This window comes from Silene latifolia, chromosome 11 (genome assembly GCF_048544455.1).
Source record: "Silene latifolia isolate original U9 population chromosome 11, ASM4854445v1, whole genome shotgun sequence".
NCBI classification, from domain to species: Eukaryota; Viridiplantae; Streptophyta; class Magnoliopsida; order Caryophyllales; family Caryophyllaceae; genus Silene; species Silene latifolia.
Genome location: NC_133536.1, coordinates 187,160,226 through 187,182,262, shown reverse-complemented (window position 1 = coordinate 187,182,262; position 22,037 = coordinate 187,160,226). Strand labels below are relative to the sequence as shown.

Below are 22,037 nucleotides of genomic sequence, written 5' to 3'. Positions count from 1 at the left end.
ATAATTCTCTGTTACGAGTTCAGAAAACGGTAATTTTTTTTTCAAACTAATTATCTCGTTAAGGCCTTCAATTGAAAAAAAAAAATCACCGCTTTTTGAACTCGTAGCCGTTAGTTATAGTTGGTCAAACATTTTTTAACGAATAAACTTTGACCGACCGTAATTCCCGACTACAAGTTGAGACGTCGGTGAATTTTTTTTCAAACGGAAGACCTCTGAAAGACAGTCAGTTTGGAAAAAACGTTTATCGTATTCTGAACTTATAGCCAAGTGTTATTGACTGTCAAAGTTTTTTGCATAAAAAGAAGGGTATATCATAGAAAATGAAAAAGCTGAGGGGTAGATGAGAGAATATCCCAAAACCCTAAATTGACAGAAATTCCCCCAAATTTCTCCTTCAAGTCTCAAACATGGCTTCCCGCTATCGTTCTATCTCAAGACCAACTATTAACCTCTTCAAATCAAGCTTCACTTCAAAACCCACTTCCAATTCAATCCCTACTCCTCATTTTTCACCCTCATCTTCTTCATTTCCCAGGTAATATTAACCTAACTTTCCACTCTTATATTCCCAATTTTAATTAATCTTCTATTTTTCATGAATGTGTTAAGTTTGATGCTAATTTTCGAAGTTATAGGTGTTTATTTCAGTTGGGTAGTGTTTATTTTCTTTATTTTTGGTATCATTTGTGAATTTTTAGGTGCTTTTTTTTAAGTTGGGTTCAGGCATTTCTGGTCAAGTTTGAATCTTGACACTAATCTTTGAACTTTTAAGGTGTTTATTTATTGAGTTTTCAGTTGAATATTTCAGAAGGGTGACCTCAATATGCCTTTACTTGCAGTGGCGGATCTTGAAAAATATAAGGGGGCCAAGATTTGAACACCTAATCTTATGTGTGAATACTTACCCTAGATCATCGGATCAGGGGTCGGGCCTTCTCCCGTCATAACTTAGGTTCTCTAATGTTACTTGTATGGGTGCTCCCATTTGCCATGAGAAATTGAACTTCTTTGGGTGATCAAAATGTTCCTCTAAATCATGAATTTGTAGTCTTATATTTACACGGGTGTTAGCAACTTGCCATAGAAATCAAATATTGATGGTTGGTTTTGAAATTTTAGGTCTTTCCCTCAAATGGTTGCGCTTCAATCTATGCTGCCACTTCACTCAGCAGTATCGTCAGCCCGGCTAACGTCATGTCTTGCCATCGATTCATGCAGCTCTAGATCGCTGTCTCAGGGTATGCTCTGCATTGCCAAACTGCCCAATCAAGGAGCTTGATTTCTACTTGATCTTTGTCATGTTCTTAGTTATTGCTAGTGTCATTGAGGCTGTTTCGTACAAAAATAGTTAAGTCTAGCTATATGGTATTTGATCCAGTGTGCCCCCATCATTTCAGAACTCCCATATCCGAAGTTTTTGAAAAACAGTAAATCGGGGAACTATATGTTACTTTTGCTCCAATCCCCGTGTCCCTAAATTTTCAAATTTGCATGTCATACAACATGAAACATGTCAGATATGACACTTCCCAAGCGAGTCCAAGTTACATAGCTATTATGACTTATATATCTTGACTTAAGAGCCATTTGTGTATGGGTGTATCCGATGTGACTTAGAAGTTAGAAGTTATAACATATTCATATTGAGTTAAGCAACCTTTGTTCATTGACATAGTATACGTTCTCATTGCATTGATCAAGCTTTATAGGTTGAGTGGTCAGTAGATAAGTGTTACAGTACAACAGAATTGGTACTGTAATTCGACAATTATGTTCAAAGGAGCCAAGCTCAACTTGAAGAATTAGAGAGAACCCTAGAGAGAGAGAAGAGAGATGTAAGATGTAAGATGTAACATGTAAAATGTAAAATGTAAAATGTAAAATGTAAATGTGTATTATGATTGAATATATGAGTTTGTTACATCTTTCCAATATTTATACAGCTTGTAAGTAAGTTGCCAACTAACTCTTTTAACCCTGTTAACCCTCTAACCGACTTAAGAAACTCCAAAGATATTACAACTAATTTTATAACAAACTGGCCACTCTACATCAATAAGAGCCATATCTTGTCTGTCATGATATTCAGGATATGGTTTTTGAGTCTTTACTCGACACTCACCCGTTCCACTCTTCTCCTCCCAGCTGAATATAAGAGCCATGGACATAAGTACAAGAGGGGACATGTATATTAGCATATGATATAAGCTTTGACAACTTTAGCCAATTGTCTCAAATATCTGGTCATGTCACTTTAGAACCTGCAAACATTTCTTTTTTTTGATTGATTTTCTGTTTTGAAGATGTTACCCCTATCCGTCTCCTTTAAGATAAGGTCCCTGGTTCTCTAAATTTGAGTCAGGGAAAGTCCAACACTTGGATATGTACCCGTGTCTGACACTCCCATATGAGTTTATCAATATTGTTTTTGAGGAAGTTAACTCATTCGTTATATAGTGTCACACCACAGTGATTCTATTTAAATTCTCATGTGATAAGGAGTGGTGTAAAAAGAGATTTTGGGGAGGGATCTTAATAGAAGGAGAAATGAGGAACAATATTGCGATTGTGTGGTCCAAATTCAATTCTATGCGGGGAATAGTGTTTTGTGTGGTCCAAATTCATTTTCTTAATTTTTGTGTCCAAAAGAAAAGGGAACAAAACAGCGACTAGGAGGGAGTATTAATGATGACATATAGAAGCATTAGAGGGCAAGTATCCAGTAAACTGTTTCTTTTCATCACTTGAGCGTTTAGGTCTGTTTGATTTTTTGTAGCATAGTAGCCTTGTTATCATGTAATGAAACATGTGTGCTTTTCCTGGAAGGTCTTATGTGAAGTGTTAAAAGTACCGGAAACACTAGTTCACTATGAACAATAATTATGTTACCTTTCTTTACTTATTTAGTCAATAATTGTGCTAATGGTGATTGGACCAGCTACTGAATTCAGGCTTCCAGGAACAATGATTTAGTGATCGTTTAAGATAGCTATCCTTTGGATCATTAAAAACCGTCATATGTGAAATTCCTTAAGAACCCCTCATATGATTTAGTGTTGCTAATAAGCTTATCTATCTTGTGCAAAATAACTTGCCTTCATTAAATACTACTCCCTCTGTCCCCGGTCATTTGTTGTCCTTTTCCATTTTGGGGTGTCTCAGTCATTTGTTGTCCTTTCTATTTTAAGAATGAACTTAATGAGTAATTTGATCATTCTCATTCAATTTGTTCCACTTGTCATTTAGTTATTGGCCTTTTCCTCATTCCTTGGTCTTTGTGCCAAAACGAAAGGACAACAATTGACCGAGACGGAGGGAGTATTTTAGGTACATAAGAAAGGCTAATGTCGAATTATGGCATAGGTTGCAGTTATGTAGGCAATGGGTTTGTTTGTGTCTTATTTTGTTTGATGATTAATTTTTCAATTTTTTCATTGATTGTCATTTTCCTAGGTATTGTTTTCTCAGCTTCTTAGCTTTCACTGTAATTAAATATTTTTCTGAACAAAGTCTAGTAACATGTTTTTTCTGTGGAGTTCACGATTCGATAATCATATCCTCATATTTGTCGTAATTAATACATTGCGAAGCGTGTTATATGACAAAGGCTTGTGGTTTCATGATTTTGTAGAGCTTGGTCTTTGCGTGCCGCAATAATGGATGACAGCCAAAACTTGGAATGTGTTGGGAGTTCATACTTCATAGCGTAGACAAGTTATTTTTGTCTGGCGAAATTCTGATGTTGCTTGAAAGCCATGCCTAATAATTTTGAGGATATCTTGTATTTTCCTTCATTTTTTCGTTTGCTATTATACAGTCTATTTTTTCAATTTATTGCTTTTACTGAGAACAGAATCAAACAGGAAGATTTGTAGACAAATTTTCAAGTTTAATTATAGCTTGTCTCTTTACTCTTTATTGTCTGTTTCAGTCATGATAACCACTGGCCTCCCACGCCTATCGCAAGCTTTACTTTTTTGGGTGTAAAGGGAGCCACAAGGGCAATATGTTGTTGACGGGATTTGAACCAAGTATTCTGCATTGATCCTGGCCCTTGTGATGTCCCCTTTATTTGAACGGTTATGGATGGTGCACCTTCTTTCTTTCCCTCCTTCCCCCTAGAGGCTAATCTGTAAGTTACACATATCCATGTAGGGTTGATGATGAGACGAGTATAAAAGATTGCACCCTCCCCTCCAGCAGGATTGTGCAAGAGCGTAGTGTTTTGGAATCATTCACTGAGTGGTGGCCTATTTGCCGATTTGTACATTGTTTGTACCTGCTTCATACCCATCTAATTGGCATTTACATGTATCAATCTTGCTTTACATACTCTATTTATTATGCTAAGTCTTTATGACGTGTCTCTGTTGCGGATGAAGTCGACGTGAGGGAGTGGGGATTATTTGTTGAAGATAAACTGTCGGCTTATATATGAGCAATAAGTCTCCCTTGTGACATAGTGTCCGTCACAAGCGAATGACGGGACGGGTTGCAAACCATATATGGATAAATGTGACCCATTTTGCTTTCCAGATTTTGTGAGTAGAGTAGGCTGATTTGACTTCATACAATAAACAATAATAAAATTATGGAGTGTCCAAATGCAAAAGCATCGCTATCTATTTTAATTGTGTCATTCAGTCTCTATTTGAACTGTCAACTAGTTTTGTTACCCGTGAAAATCACGGGTTATCTCTAGAAAAATTAAAAATTTAGATAGTTGATTTTTTTTGTGAATATCAAATGAAATAGGAATTTATTTCATCATTGATACATATTCTTATTCTTTAACTTTGATCATCATCTAATAAGGGGTCGTTTGGTTTGCAATGGGAAAATGCAATGCACGGGAAGTTTTAATTACTATGCTTTAATTCATGTGAATTTGAAAAAGTTGTTTGGTTGCATGTGGGAACTCCAATTCCATAGGAACTTCCACTTACCTAGGGGGGGCTAGGTAAGCAACTTCCTCCATTATGAAGGAATTAGAGTTCCTAGGAAGTTCCAATTCACATAAATTGGGGCAACCAAACAACTAGTTATTTTCTCACTTCCCATGAATTACAATTCATGTGTTTTTGATGGGCAACCAAACAAGTCCTAAATATTCATAAATTTTAGAATTTGATTATGTATAAATTAGAAAACTTTAAAACCAAATTGAAATATTGAAGTTGTTAGTTGTATAAAAAGTGAATTTACGTGTGGAGTGTGCATGTCATCAAGAGTTAGCCGCTAACCATACGGCTTCACCACAAGGTCTTTCTTTAGTACCGCCTACAAAACAAAAGAACAACAAAAAACAATACACAAATTAGTAATTCGTCGTTCTAAATTCAAGTTAAAGAAAATATTGCAAATTTTTACCACCCCAAATGATTGTTTTGGAGGAAAATAAATGAGACGGTCTTAAATAGGAGAAGCTAAATAATGCAAATTTGGAAGTTAAATGATGTACACTAAAATTAGTGTTCACAAACTTTAAATGACATAAATATTAATTAGGAAAATAACAAAAGCATTCAAAGGGTTGTGTATAATGGTTGCTTTAAATAATCTTTATGGTTTGCACCAAAAAAAAAATCTTTATGGTGGTAGGAATTATTGCAAAATTAGTATGAGAGTTAATGGAGTAACGGTTAGGCTAGGGCAGGGAATTAGAAGAGACTTGTGAGAAAATTCGACGATGCCATTAAGAAAATCATTGGATTTATGTGAAAATTATCGTGGGTTGAACTTAAATAATGGTTGAATATAAAATGCCATAATTTTACGTTTAAGAATATTATTAAGCTACTCATTTGTTTTTCTTTTCAAGTTTGTGTAATTTTAAATAAATAAATAAATAAATAAATAAATGCATAACTTTTATGAGCTATATTACTATGAAAAATGTTAATCGATTCACTAACATTTTTTTTATTGTAAAATGGGAATTTTAATTGTAAATTAAGAAATTTTGATGTGAATTTTGGTAAGTTACATTTTTTTTTTGGAATTTTTTAATTCAACCATGAAATATACTCCCTCGTATTCGCTATAATGGTCTCTCTTTCCCGAAACGGATTATTCAAGTAATGTTCCCCTTTCTTTTTTTGGTAACTTCTACTCTTATTTTATTCACCAAACCCCACACAACTCTTTTACTCCTATTTTATTACTTTTCTTAATATTTTGGTCCCACAACTCCTTATTTAACTCATAATAATTCATCCCTCTTTCCTAACACCAACCCCACCAATGTCCTTTATTTATTTTTAATAGTATTCCTTAAATATCGTGCCAAAGACAAAGGAGAACATTATAACGAATTGGAGGGAGTAGTTTGTAATTTGGAAGTTCATGAGTAATAGTTATTAAACGGAGGATTAGTGAATGAAAACTATTGTAGGTTTAATAGCCATTATAAACTATTGATTCCCATCTTTTAATTTGTCTTTTTATTTATTTTTGAGTTATAAGTATTATTAAATAAGATAATCCATTAGTGAGGAGCTCAAGAGGTAAAACAAATAGGAAGAAATGTTAATGAAAATTACTATTATTATTATTGATCTTAAATAGCGGTTGAAATAAAATGATATACCTTTACTTTTAAGAATATTATTAAACTTCACAATGATTTTATTTTTAATTAAAAGGGTTTGTATAACGATCTTAAATAAATAGATGTAGGTGTAAATTTTAAGTGGTACAATTTCAGGAAAGTTAAGTTTAAATTTTTTCCAAAAAAAATATACAACATTTTCAACCAATATTTCATCATATGAAAATAAATAAATAAAAAACTATGATAAACTTTAATCAATTCATTAACATGTTTTATTACAAAATATTCAATTAAAATGTTAATTTTATAAGTTAATGTTATGTTGTCAATTGTCATTAATCAAGTAAGCAATATAAATTAAAATTAATTAATACTCCCTCCTTGTGGTGGGCACAAGATTTTAGGAGGGGAATTAAAACTAATCAAGTAAGCAATATAAATTAAAATTAATCAAGAGTTAGCCCCTTTGTTGTGGGCACAAGATTTTAGGAGGGGAATAAAGTATGAATTGTGTGAGTTGGGTGAGTTTGGTGATAGAAAAAATGAATGAATAAATAGGAATTAAATAAGGAATTGTGAGTTGGGTGAGATTTGGTGATAGGAGAGAGGAATGAATAAATAAGAATTAAATAAGGAATTGTGAGTTGGGTGGGGTTTGGTGATAGGAGAGAGGAATGAATAAAATAAGAGTAAAAGTTTTCCAAAAAAGGAAAGAGGAAGAAAACCTGAATAATCCGTTTAAGGAAATAGGGAAGAAAATGGTGAATGGGAGGGAGTATTAATCAATCTAAAAATGACACGTGGAATAAAATTAAATGGTATAAGTAGCCTTTTAACTATATAGTATAGATAGAGGTGGACAACATGGCGGGCCAGCCCAGCCCAACCCGATCTCATGGGCGATTTCAACGGCCGGTCGGCAAGACATAGCTCGGCTGGCCGGCCGTCAAGACTACGGGACGTGCTAGTGTTGGGTTTTTCAAACCAACCGGTTTTCGCCCAGTTTTTTTTTTTAAAAAAAAAAAAGTAACCAGCCCAGCCTAGCCCGCCCCTATAGTGCTGTGCCCGGGCCTGACCAAAACTAGCCCAGCCCGGTCCTATGGTAGTGTCGTGCCAGTGCTGCTCTACCCCAGCCCAGCCCGCCCTTGGCCTGCACCAGCCCGGCCAAGCCCAATGAGCACTCCTAAGTATAGATGTCTGCGTGAAGAATCGTTGGGTAGGCGTGTGTCAATCTTAACTAAGGTGGCAATGTGAATGTCTATGTGGCTTTTCCACATCCTACGTGGCTTTGTCTAGTTGACATTTTTTAGGATGCCTTTTAATAGTATTTTATAGACATGAACGTTAACAAATATTACGCCATTTTATCGAATATGTGACTACTTCAGTTATTAAAAACCATACAATTTTGTTCATCTTTAAATTCATGTGACCATACGAAAGTACAATACTATTTAACAGATTATATGTTTTCATTTTAAGATTAAGGCAAGGACGGAACCAGGAATTTCGTCTATCTAGGCTAAATTTTAACATTATACAAAGTGGTAATTTTTTTTTCTCGATATAAGCCTTGTAAGTCGATACCTTTTAAAAATTTGTAAGGACATTAAATTTACGTGTCATTTATGTAGCAATTTAACCAAACATAAAAATTACTTTTTATCGGTAAGATACTTTTCATGTTGAATCATGAATGGAGCTAATTTATAATTATAGCGACGAAGCTTAGCGAAATTCATTTAAATTGACTTGTAGTCATACTGCATTCGAAAAGAATGTAGACATTTTTTTTAAAAAAATTATAAGGTAAATTTTAAAAAATGATACTCCCTCCTTCCGAATATTTCTTTAATTTTTATTATTTATAAGGGGTGTTTTAATCAGTAAACAAATGTTTGGGACGTAGAGAGTATACAATTTATTATAATTATAATGGAGGTAATATTATAAAATATTTTTCATATCATATTTTACTCGTTAGTAGTAAAAGACATAGCCACAACGTCCACAAGTCTACAACAAATAGAACAAAGAGCATAACTTTGTAAATAAATAAAGAGAGAAAATAATTAGTAGTCCATCTATAATGGAAAAAAAAACCCCACCAAATATTGTATCTATATAAAAGTAGGCTAATGATGTGAACCGAACAATGTAAAATAAAGTGAATCCTAAGCCTATAGTCCTACAGTAGACTATGGGGCGTAGGGCGCATAATTAAAGAAAAGTCATTACTGAGAGTCGAACCCGAGTAACTTCTATGAAAACCAAGCATCAAACCAGCAGTCTACAAGCTACCATGTGATTCTCTAATACTTCCTAACCTATATATTTTTGTTTTCCTCAGAAACTACTCGGGCTTCAGCCCGAGTAGCCTACCCTTGGATCCGCCCCTGGACTAAGGTGACTCGTTTGGAATGGAGGTAACTTTTACTTGAGTAATGGACCTTAAATGATCTAAAAAATGGAGGAAAGTGGTGGAGGTTGAAGATAAAAATGGGAAGATACTCCTCAGATAGTGTAATAATACCTTCATCAAAGGGAGTAACTCACTCGACCGAGTGGTAACTTGCTCGGTCGAGTCGATCTGGTCATGGAGAGCTCGCTCGGGTTTCTTCTATTTTAAGGCTAGGTTTAGGGTTTCGTATAAATAGCTTGCAAGACCACCATCATTGCAAACACATTTTAAAACTCTATACTCACCCCAAACACATCTAAGGAGAAGATTAGTAGATCTAACAAGGGATTGTTCATCCTAAGTCATCTTTCGGTAAGTTTTCTTCAAACCTTCATCTAGTTTCTAAGCTTATGCTATCTACTCTCATTCTAATCATCTTTATGAGATTTAGACTAAAGATCTAGGATTTCTTCTCATGTTTTTGAGTTCTTGAGTTTTGACCTAGAAATTGGGGATTTTTTTATGTTGTTGAGTCTTATGAGACTGAACCCTACAATTTGGGGATTTTGGGAAAACTAGTGTATAATTGGGCAATTGATTAAGGATAAAGTATGATTATATGTTCATATGTTCATATAAATGCCGAATTTGTGAGGAATTAGTTTGATTTCTTGGTTGTTAATTCATGGAGCGCTTTGATTGTTGCCAGCTTTGAAGAAATGCTAAAAGGTAGAGACTTCTCTACTCAATACTTGAGATTCATGCGTTTATGTGCTTATTGTGATTATTAGTAAATTGTGACAATGAATCTTGTTATTTTGATGGAGGATCATATTGTTGTGTAATTGGATGTGATATTGGATGAGATATTGTTGTGAGGATTGACTTGGCATTGGATTTTGTTTTGTTGGGGACTGGTACGGGTAACCAGGTCCTATGACACCGTTGTACGCGGAGGGCCACCCGTTGAGTCTCCCTGTAACATCCTCATACACCAAGTTGCCTTACCAAGACCACCTAGCACATGAGAATGCTACCATCTCGGTTACCCGAGGCATAGTAATTAAAAGTGACCATCAAGAAACGTATTTAAGTAATTAAGTTTAAATGTGCGTACATCAAAACCAACTGAAAAGTAAAATAAAAGTCTCAAAAACCAAAATCCAACTAAGGTAACAAGTGTTATGACAAAACAACGAAAGACTACAACTCTGACACGTGGTGACTCTATCCCCAGCTACATCCCGCGCGTACCCAAGATATACCCGTTAAACAACTGCTCACCATCCCCGAATGGATCACGACAATTTTCAAAACATTTAAACGGGGTCAGTTACTGCATAAACAATATAAGACAATACAACAGTCAGTTACACAATCACAATCCTCCAACTCTGTCACATCACCAAACATCTGACTACACACTAAAGTGTGTAGCCCTGCCAGAATATCCATCGCAACAGATATTCCACACCGCCAGTGAGGGACCGCAGCCTCTCCCACCTAAGCCCCACTCATCTCCATCGAGCGAATAACCCATGTCCATTAATGTGCACATCCCCCTTGTGACGGGAACCACAAGGGGAGAATCAAAGGCGTGAAGCCACTCCCGCAAGTGACTCCACTCATCCGAGGGCGCACCTCGCGAACTACAGAAAACACAATCGACCACAAAACAAATGTAAACAATGCCAATACCAATTAACGATACAATCAACATGCCAATCAATCAACAAACCATCTTATAATATTTACACAGTCAACTGAGTAGGGAAATCCTACCTGTGATGAAATCACCAATAATCAACCACAAGCAACGGATCAAAAACCTTCTTCTACGAAATCACCTCCTATAATCAATTAATCACATAATTACAATCTATCGCATAAACAATCCCCATAACCCCAAATCACCCAACTAGGGTTTTAAACAATATTAACTATTTGACATAAAAACAGTACAAAGATCTTACCCACAATACGACGATCACAAAGGTATGATGAACTCCGAAATCCAACAACCCTAACCCTTGGTTTGATAACAATGAGTGAAGAGAAGAACGTCGCTTTATTTTTCTTTTGTAAAAAGGTTTAGAAATAAGGTAAAAGTAAAAAGGAACTGATGAAAACTCTTTATATAACTCTCCACACGTTACTATATATCAAACCCCGGCCAAAAACTCGTAAAATCCGACATACTCGATCGAGTTGCCATCAGGCAGAACGTACTCCATAATACAAAAGTAACTTACTCGACAGAGTAAGTCCTACTCGATAGAGTACCCAACAACTCATAAATCTAGGTATTACACTCCCCTTGTGGGCTCGCCACAAGGGGGATGTGTAACATCCCGGCCCAAACCTAGGGTCGGGATCGGTCACTCACGGTAGCTCGCCAGGCTGTGTACATGGCCCACAGATCAACACGGGTCTTTCCAGCGCATTTTGTCCTCACTCATGTGCATCCCGGGAACCTTCCCAGGAGGTCACCCATCCTAAGACTACTCTCAGCCAAGCACGCTTAACTGTGGAGTTCTTTTGCATGGATAACCATAAAAGATACTGTACTTTGTTGATATGAGTTGTACTTTCAATCCCTTTAAGCACTAGTCAGATTTTAAGCCTATCAATAAACCTCTTCAAGGGGTTACTCCACCCGAATAACGTTTTCGGTTCAGTGAAGTATTACAGGATGTGCAAATTTATGAACCGGAGAGTGATTGTGGTCGAGTACGTTCGCCGTGTGATTTGAATACCACTTGTTTGCCGTATGAGTTGTAGCACATGCCATGTCCATTTGCCTTGTCAATCATATACGTTGAGAATTACTTTGTTGTTTTTATATGTTGGTTTTGACTTTAGAAAATGAAATTTGATTGTGCTTAAGGCACAGATTGAGATTGTTGGTAATATGTACTAATCGTTGTCGCTTTAGAATTTTATTTGTGTATGAAATTTCTTTACTCAACTTTGTGTTGATTTATGTTGCTTGTGTTAAAGTCATTTTTAAAACTGTGATGATCCATATGATATTTTCGGTCATATTAGGGAGGAGCTAGACTTAAAGGTATTGGATGATGATGATGCTATGGAATGCTTGGGGGCATGAGGCGAGGCGTTGACATACCGAGTTCAGCTTAGCAATTGTTATAGATACGACGTAGATTTATCTATAGACTTCCGCTTTAATTTTGAGATCTTGTATTTTAAAGATTTTATTTTGTATTGATCACTAAATTTGGACTTTATATTAATTGTTTCTTAATTGGAGTTTTGATGCACTAACTCGGGAAACCGAGATGGTAGCATCCTTATTTACCTTGGAAGGTTAAATGGTGGTGTTACAGTCAATGCCTTACTAACCTTGATTAATAATGCATATTTTCATGTTTTAAGATCATAAGATCATACAAATGGATTATGGTGTGTGTATCGACTCCTTGGTTCACTCTGTCTCTAAATGGCTCCACTTTTGGTTATTTTTAAGGGAGGAGTGGGATCAGACATGAGTACCCAATGTCACCATTATTGGTCACCATTTGTATGGAGTATTTGAGTAGAATGCTAGCTGTGGTTACTGATTGTATGGATTTTAACTATCATCCCCTATGTAGAGCACTCAAATTGCATCATCTGTGCTTTACAGATGATCTTTGATGTTTTGTAGAGGAGAGAAAATTTCTATTAAAACTATTTTGAGAGCTTTTGAAACTTTCTGTAAGGCCTTTGGCTTTGAAATGATCTGTGATAAATCTGAGATCTATTTTAACGGGATGAGAACAAAGGAGGTGGAGTATGTGCTAAGAGTTTGTGGGTTCGGAGAAGGGACATTTCCTTTCAGATACCTAGGGATCCGTATATCCTATAAAAGGATGGTTATAGGTGACTGCACTAGGTTAGTGGAGAAGGTTGTTGGGAGGATTAGAGGATGAGGGGCAAAAAAATCAGTTATGCTGATAGATTGGTCCTCATCAAAGTTGTTCTCACTCACTTGCATACATTATGGGCTAGGATTTTTGTTATACATTACGTGCTAGGATTTTTTTTATACTTGTAACTGTATTAGACAGAATTGTCATGGTATGTAGAAATTTCTTGTGGTCTGCTTCTAAGCAGTACAACAGGGTTCCTCCAGTTGCCTATGAATATATTTGTGTTAACCCAACGGTAAATCAAGTGTGGGGGAGCGACGAGGGTGCCTGTGTGGTGGGTGATGGTTGCCAGAGTTCGGACATGTTAGTGTTTGATAGATTTGGCGAACCGTGTGGTGAGTGGTGATGGTGGAGGTGTTGGGAGGGTGGTGGGGAAGGGTGATGGGGGGATGGTGATTGGGAGGCGAGAAGGGATTCATTTTTTTTGGGGTTATCATTCTTTACTGGTCTCTCTCTCAGGGTGAGAAATGAGAGATGTATACTCGGAACAAAAAAAAAAAAGGTGCGGAATTGTAAATTGGTGCACGGATTTAGGCCCTGTTCTTTTGAACTTAATTTCAGTTTAATCGATTCGATTGATTCATTGATTTCAGCTCCATTCAGATTCGATTCGATTCGATTCACTCAATTGATTGATTCGATTGATTGATTTATTTCAACATTACTATTATTATTCTTATTGATATTCTTCTTATTATTTTTATATTAATGTATTTACTATTGTTATTATTATTATTATTATTATTATTATTATTATTATTATTATTATTATATTTATTATATTACTATTATATTTATTCATAATTAATTCGTATTGCTTATATTATTATATTTATATTTAATACATTTATTATTATTGTTATTATTATTATTATTATTATTATTATTATTATATTATATTTGTTATTTTATTAATATATTTATTCTTATTAATATTATTCATAACATATTTATTATTATTATTATTATTATATTTAAAATTATTATATTAATAAGTTATTATTTAATATTTATTATTTTATTAATATACTCATTATTAATATTATTAATCACATATTTATTACTATTATTATATTTAATATTATTATGTTAATAAGTTATTATATTAGACCTATTATTATTATTATTATTATTATTATATTATTATTATTTATTTATTTATTAGTTATTATTATTATTAATATATTATATTATTATTAATAATGGTATCATTTATATTACTAATATATTATTATTATTATTATTATAACTTTATTTATTATTATATTAATTTTTTATTTTTTTATATATCTTATTAGATTATATTAATATATTATTATTATTATTAATGAATAATATTATAATAATATTTATTATTATTATTGGTATTATTTTTATTATAATATTTATTTTTATTATTATTATTATTTAATAATAATAATAATAATAATAATAATAATAATAATAATAATAATAATAATAATAATAATAATAATAATAATAATAATAATAATAATAATAATAATAATAATAATAATAATAATAATTTTTTATTATTATTTGATTGATTGATTGATTGATTGATCGATTCGATTCAGCTCTATTAAGTTCAATTTGATTGATTCACTCCATTAAGTTGATTCAATTCGATTCGAGACATTTCAGTCCAAAAAAACAGGGTCTTAACAAGATGCAAGTCCGCGAAAAAAAAAGAAAAAAAAGTTGTAAGCGTAACTTTGTTACAAAACCCAGACCCCCAGCGTATAAGACATTGGTTCCCAAAAACCCTAAATTGACAGAAATTCCCCCAAATTTCTCCTTCAAGTCTCAAACATGGCTTCCCGCTATCGTTCTATCTCAAGACCAACTATTAACCTCTTCAAATCAAGCTTCGCTTCAAAACCCACTTCCAATTCAATCCCTACTCCTCATTTTTCACCCTCATCTTCTTCATTTCCCAGGTAATATTAACCTAACTTTCCACTCTTATATTCCCAATTTTAATTAATCTTCTTCACCCTCATCTTTTTTTTTTTTTTTTTTTTTTTTTTTTTTTTTTTTTTTTTTTGACATTATCTGTGAAATTTTATGTGCTTTTTAAAGTTGGTTTCAAATTTTATGTGCTTTTTGTAACTGAGAAATTGAATTTCTTTGGGTGATCAAAATGTTAGCAACTTGCCATAGAAATCAAATATTGATGGTTGGTTTTGAAATTTTAGGTCTTTCCCTCAAATGGTTGCTCTACAGTCTATGCTCCTACTTCACTCATCAGTATCGTCAGCCCGGCTAACGTCACGTCTTGACATCGATTCATGCAGTTCTAGATCGCTGTCTCAGGGTATGTTCTGCAGTGCCAAACTGCCAACCCAGGAGTTTGATTTCTACTTTCCAAAAAATCTGTTTTTTTTTTAATTAGATATTGTAAGCTACTTGCTCTTTGTCATGTTCTTAGTTATTGCTAGTGTCATTGTTTAGGTTGTTTCATAGTGGGTTTGCCTCGTACAAAAATAGTTGTTAAGTCTAGCTATATGGTATTTGGTCCTGTGTGCCCCCATCATTTGAAGCAGTAAAATGTGGCTATCATAGTGGTTTGTGTTTGACATTTTATACAAATGGTCTAGTGTTCGAGCACTGCAACTAGCAGTTTTTGGAGTTAATTTTGCTAGTAAATGCCTTTCCTTGGTGACATTGTGTCGTTTGAGTTATTTTTCATCGACTCTTCCTTTTAGCATATGATAAAAGCTTTGACAACTTTAGCCAATTGTCTCAAAAATCTGGTCATTTCACTTTAGAACCTGTAAACATTTCTTTTTTTGATTGATTTTCTGTTTTGAATTTGTTACCCATATCCGTCTCCTTTAAGATAAGGTCCCTGGTTCTCTAAATTTGAGTCATGGAAAGTCCAACACTTGGATATGTACCCGTGTCTGATACTCCCATCTGAGTTTATCAATATAGTTTTTGAGGAAGTTAACTCATTCGTTATATAGTGTCACACCACAGTGATTCTATTTAATTTCTCATGTGATAAGGAGTGGTGTAAAAAGAGATTTTGGTGAGGAATCTGAATGGAAGGGGAAATGAGGAATAATATTGCGATTATGAAAGTCTTATATTCAGTCTTAGTTGATCATACGAGATGAGTAGGGACGGTTGACCATGTGACTAGATAGTAGATACTGAGAGAGAGTCTTCTTGTCTTATATCTCATTGGCAGTTTGGCACACTTGCCCTTGGTTTGGATACAAAAAATGGAGGGAAAGCGGGAAGAGAAAGGGAGGGAAGGGAACAAGACGGGAGATGGAGGGAGGCTGGTCTACCTCCAAATCTTTTCTTTCTTGGAGGAGATATAATTTTCCTTCAAGGAGGGAAAGGGAGTATTCAATTTGCTACCAAAACAAAGGATATCGTCTTCGTCCTATCGTCCAAATTCCCCCCTTTCCTTTCCCTCCACATTCCCATATTAAACAAAGCCTTAATCTGCTTCATATTGAAGTGGAAATATGCATTTAACTTTATCTGAAGTCACTGGTAAAACTGTGGCAAAACTGTACGAGCATAAACATAACCTCTCATCTTGAAGACATGGAGTGTCTCAGGTGCATTCACCTACTAAAGTTACCAACTGAAGATTGGAGAATCACGGTATCCGTTGCAATTGTGGTAGCAGCCGTGAGCTAGGGTTGTGTAATCGCTGCTTATTTTTAAATCGGTCATATAAGTCATATCGGCCTTGCATCAGCTTTATTACCGTTGCCTTTTATCCACATTATCGGCCATATGGGCCAAAAACAAGCTTTCTTTAGCATCCCTTTGGTATATCAGAATTATTGGGCATGGAAGAATACAAACTTTTTTTGTAAAGGCTAATAAGTCGTAGATCAGCTTATATTGATTACGATGGGTTACCTCCCTATAGGTGATATTGCCCTTTTTTTTAGAGCTTCATAGGCCTAATAGGAGACTGCATATAGTTGTCAAGGAATGGATGTTGATTTGAGAAGGGAATGTTAGCTTTTATCATGTAACTCATGTTAATTGAGAAATTTTTTGCTAATCCTGCTTTAATCCTTTTACTAATTTTACCTTGTCAAAAAGCTTTATATCTATTTATCATTCTAAAAAAAATTGCGCATTAAACCGATTGTGGCTCTTGGATTGTAGAGCAGAAATGTTCTTGACGCAATTATATTATGGTCATCCAGAATCAGCGTCTCTTTGTTTTTTTAACATGAGTAACTTTTTTACCCTGCCTTGGCATTAGCTCGAGGAGTCGGGATTGTGTTGTAATAGAAGAAATTATTATATTAATGAAGACATATCGAAGCATTAGAGGGCAAGTATCCATCATCACTTGAGCGTTTAAGTCTGTTTGATTTTTCGTAGCATAGTAGCCTTGTTATCATGTAATGAAACATGTGTACATTTCCTGGAAGGTTTATGTGAAGTGTTAAAAGTACCGGAAACACTAGGTCACCATGAACAATAATTAAGTTATCTTTCTGTAGTTATTTAGTCAATAATTGTGCTAATGCTGATAGGACCAGTTGCTGAATTCAGGCTTCCAGGCACAATGATTTAGTGATAGTTTAAGATAGTTATCCTTTGATCGTTAAAAACCATCATATGTGAAATTCCTTAAGAACCCCTCATATGATTTAGTGTTGTCAATAAGCTTATCTATCTAATAGTATTACATAAGAAAGGCTAATGTTAAATTATGGCATATGTTTTGCAGTTTAGGCAATGGATTCATTTGTGTTATTTTGTTTGATGATTTATTTTCGATTTTCCGGTATTTTTCAATTTTTTCATTGATCGTCATTTTCCTAGGTATTGTTTTCTCAGCTGCTTAGCTTTCACTTAATTAAATATTTTTCTGAACAAAGTCTAGTAACATGTTTTTTTCTCTGGAGTTCACGATTCGATAATCATATCCTCCTATTTGTCGTAATTAATACATTATGAAGCGTGTTATATGACAAAGGCTTGTGGTTTCATGATTTTGTAGAGCTTGGTCTTTGCGTGCCTCAGTAATGGATGACAGCCAGAACTTGGAATGTTGGGAGTCCATACTTCTTAGCATAAAGCTTGCGTAACCGGACAAGTTTTTTTTTGTCTGACGAAATTCTGATGTTGCTTAAAAGCCATGCCTAATAATTTTGAGGATTTGTATTTTTATTCATTGTTTTTCTTTTGCTATTATTCAGTCTATTCTTCAAATCATTGCTTTTACTGAGAACAAAATCAAACAGGAGGATTTGTAGACAGATTTTCAAGTTTATGCAGCTTGTCTTGATCGTCTGTTTCAATAATTACTCAAATCAAAACCCCCAAAAGTTAGGGTTTACTACAAGATAAGAAAGGTTAGATCTTGACTTACAAGGTGGAAAGGGTGATGAATAAGGTGAACAATCCCTTAGAACAAGCTTGAATTCCCTAATATGGTGTTTCTGAGGGTTTTAGAGAGAAGGGAGAGAGTTTGGAGAGATAAGGAAGAAGATAGAATGAATGAGGATAAAGGGATAAGATTTCTTTATCCCGTGTTCTGATTCAGTGCCACTCGGGCAAGTGTTACTCACTCGATCTAGTGCTTAGTCCACTTGGTCGAGTGAACCTCACTTGGTCGAGTGCGACGCATTTCTTAGCAATGACCAGTTTTCGTAAAACACTTATATCTCACTCGTTTTTTGGTCATTTTTGGCATGTGACCTACCGTAGGAATTGTAAGAGAACAAGCTATCACCTCCAATTGAAATTACATCAATATCATGTCTAGATATCAAGTTATGACAGTTTTAAGACGACTCTTCTATAGGCGGACATTATAACAACTCCACTAAGTCTAGTATAGGTTATTCTCGGTCCCCTTTATAGTCATAATTCACTTCCGAGTGGTCTCTCGTCTAGCACAAGGTCTTATCACGCATTCGAAGGTTCCTTTACGGGTCCCAAAATATCCGGGTATTACAGTTTCATTCTTCTCTAATCATCCTCATCATCTCCTAAGCCTAGATTGATCAATTGTGGATTCTTGCATCTCGTTTCCGTGTCAATAGCGTGGGTAAGTCAGGTATTTCTTATTTTAGTTTATTTTTTAGTTTATGGTTGTTATTTAGAGAAGATGCAAACCCTAATTTTGGTTGGATTGGGGGTAGTGATTGATTGTGTTGGTTGTGATTAGTATTGTTTGATTATCATTGTTGTAGATGATGATGTAGTACTCATTGTGCATTTGTATGATTGGCTATAGTGTAACGGATTGCGAAAAGGTAAGGGTTCCCTACTCAGTCAGTTGTATAATTGATTATAAGATGTGATTGTAATTGATTGTTGGTATTGTTATCATTGTGATTGAGATTGTACTGTGTTCGGTTGTTGTTGTGGGACCATTTTCGGAAGATGGTTCCAGCCCCATGTTCGCCCCTTGTGGCTCCCATCACAAGGGCGATGTGCACATCAATGAGCTGGGTTCACTCGTTGTGATGAGTGGGGCTTAGGTATAACGACTGCGGTCCCCACTAGCGGCAAGGGTTACCTGTTGTGATGGGTAACCTGACAGGGCTACACACATCGGTGTATAGTCGATTGTAGCCGGTTACTGGTTACTATTGGAGTTTGGAGGGTGGTTACTAGTTTACTACAATTTGGATTGGATTGTGTATCTGTGATTTCTTATTTTGATTATGTAGTTGGCTGACCCCGTTATTGTTTTCAAAACTGTGGTGATCCATTCGGGGATTATGAGTAATTGGTTTAGCAGATATTGGATATGGATGTAGCTCGGAGGATATGGACGGGGCAGAGTCATCACATGTTCTTTAGTTAGCTTCCTCTGTTGTCTTAAACATTAGTTTTTCTTTTGGTTTCTTTTCGGTGTTGTAAACAGTTTTGGTTTGGTTTTCAGCTTGAGTTTGGTTAAACAGTTTGTACTTTTTATAAACGTTCTATTATGGTCCACTTGATATACTTTACCTCGGGAAACTGAGATGGTAGCACCTCGATATGCTAAGGTGGTCCCTAGTAAGGTACCTTGGTGTATGAGGGTGTTACAAGAAAACTCTTATTGTACCCGATGTTGTTACTTTGTTGTCTTAGTTTATAGCATTACTGAAATAAGTGCATTTGACAAAATGAGTAAAATGCCAAATGTATAAAAACTCTCTTCTCACGGTTGCAAAAAAAAAAAAAAGATAGAAAAGATCCCAATGAACTAAGCGATTCTTTAGTCCGGGCCGAAGAAACATTGTCACTCGATCATAATCAAATAGACTTTTAATAGGCCATGAACTAGATTAGAATCATTCTCAATGAGTCCATAAGAAGTGATCCCTTTTTTTTTCATTAGGTCCGGGTAGAGACAAAGATCTTGAGCAACCGATCCGGCAGAACAACTCAAAAGATAAACAAGTATCGTTAATTTCTTCATGCTCGTTTCAAGTTCGAAGTATCACTTGTACAAAAAAGAATCCCCTTCGTTACATGATTTCTTCTTTATATAGATAGATATAGGATCTATAGGGCAATTCCTTAGAAATACATTTTGTGCAACAACGCTCCCTATCTCATAGAAAAGATTCCATGATCCTGAACCGATCTTTACTTGGGATTGAAAATCTCAAGTTTGGCTATGAAGAGCGAATCTAATTGTATTAATGTCTATAATTGATTTCTTCTTTGTAATACTAATCTATAGGACCTTATTATTAAGTGCTACAAGATCTCGTACATTGGAACCCATGATTATGGATCCGTATCCATTAGTATGGAACATTTTCTTTTCCAAGTGAAATCCCCTGGTATATGAAAGAGTGAAAAAGTGCTTTCATGGTTGTGAAATAAGAAGCCTTCATATTTTAATACATGTATTTAATTTATTCAGAGCTATTAGAGCATGATCCACCTTTTGAGCAATATGAGCCAAAGCAATAATAAGAGGGATATAGTAATACTGAATTTGGAGCACATTCTTGTTCACCGTCTAAGGAAAACGGGGCTCAAGGTAATGGAAATTTGTCTCCTCAGAAAGTTTTGAATGGATAGTATAGGGTTCTGGAATATTAGAGGAATGAATAGAGTAGGTAAGCAGAAACATATTAATTTTTTCTTACAAAATAAGGGAGTTGGTTTATTTGGTCTTTTGGAAACAAAAATAAAGAGTAGAGTTTATAATAAAGTAGCTAATAATTTTCATTCTGAGTGGTGCATATCTACTAACAATGGCTATCACAATGGAGGTAGAATATGGATCCCGTGGAAACCTAGAATGTTCAGAGTACATTTCATGGAATACAATGCTCAGTATGTTCATATGAAGATTGATTCTTTGCTGGATAAAGGAGTTTTTTACTTGACAATGGTCTATGCTTTTAATGGGATTCATGAGAGGGCTCCTCTGTGGGATCACTTAAGAAAGATTGCAGGTCAGGTTCAAGGACCATGGGCCATAGCAGGTGACTTTAACTGTGTTATGTCTGCAAATGAGAGGATAGGAGGGAATGCTACAGCTGCTGAAATGGACCCTTTCAGGGGGTGTATGGAGGACTGTGAGGTAGTGGACATAGCTGTTATAGGGTCTCTATATACTTGGAACAATAAGCAAAGGCCAGAGGAGAGAATCTATAGTAGACTTGATAGATTTCTTGTCAACAAAGCATGGTGTGACCATTTCCCTAATCTGTACGCTCACTTCCTTCCAGAAGGTCTTTTTGACCACTCTCCTTGCTTGATTGGGAGTAATCAGAGAATGAAGGGCAAAAATAGTTTCAAGTATTTTAATATGTAAGGCAGTTCAAAGGATTTCTTAAATATAGTAAGGCAGGTTTGACTTCAAAATATCTGGGGTTCTCCTATGTACAGACTGGTTAACAAATTAAAGTGCTTAAAGCCTGAATTGCTCAAATTTAATATGGATGGTTTTAGTGACATTGAACAAACAACTGGCATTCTTCAGAAGAAAGTGGAGGGGTTACAAAAGCAACTGGGGCAGGATCCTACTAACCTGGCTTTGATACAACAGGAGTATGAGGCTTCTCAGGAGCTTAAATTCCTTAGCACAGCAAAGGATAGTTTTCTCTATCAAAAGGCAAAGAGTCTTTGGACTAAGGAGGGAGACTCTAATAGTGCTTATTTCCATAACTCTATAAAGAAGAGAAAAAAATCAAAATAA

The 22,037-nt window shown here is 35.0% G+C and overlaps 2 protein-coding genes across 2 annotated transcripts; both read left to right on the top strand.

The window, feature by feature from the left end:
- The first annotated feature begins 335 nt into the window (after positions 1–335).
- On the top strand, positions 336–3,921 carry LOC141612169 (protein NONRESPONDING TO OXYLIPINS 2, mitochondrial-like). The gene is made up of 3 exons (XM_074430888.1): positions 336–538; positions 1,123–1,241; positions 3,635–3,921. Exons 1-3 carry the CDS (start codon positions 411–413, stop codon positions 3,658–3,660), a joined length of 273 nt encoding a protein of 90 aa, XP_074286989.1. The 5' UTR covers positions 336–410; the 3' UTR covers positions 3,661–3,921.
- A 17,213-nt stretch (positions 3,922–21,134) lies between these two features.
- On the top strand, positions 21,135–22,037 carry LOC141614499 (uncharacterized). The gene is made up of 2 exons (XM_074433244.1): positions 21,135–21,637; positions 21,728–22,037. Exons 1-2 carry the CDS (start codon positions 21,135–21,137, stop codon positions 22,035–22,037), a joined length of 813 nt encoding a protein of 270 aa, XP_074289345.1.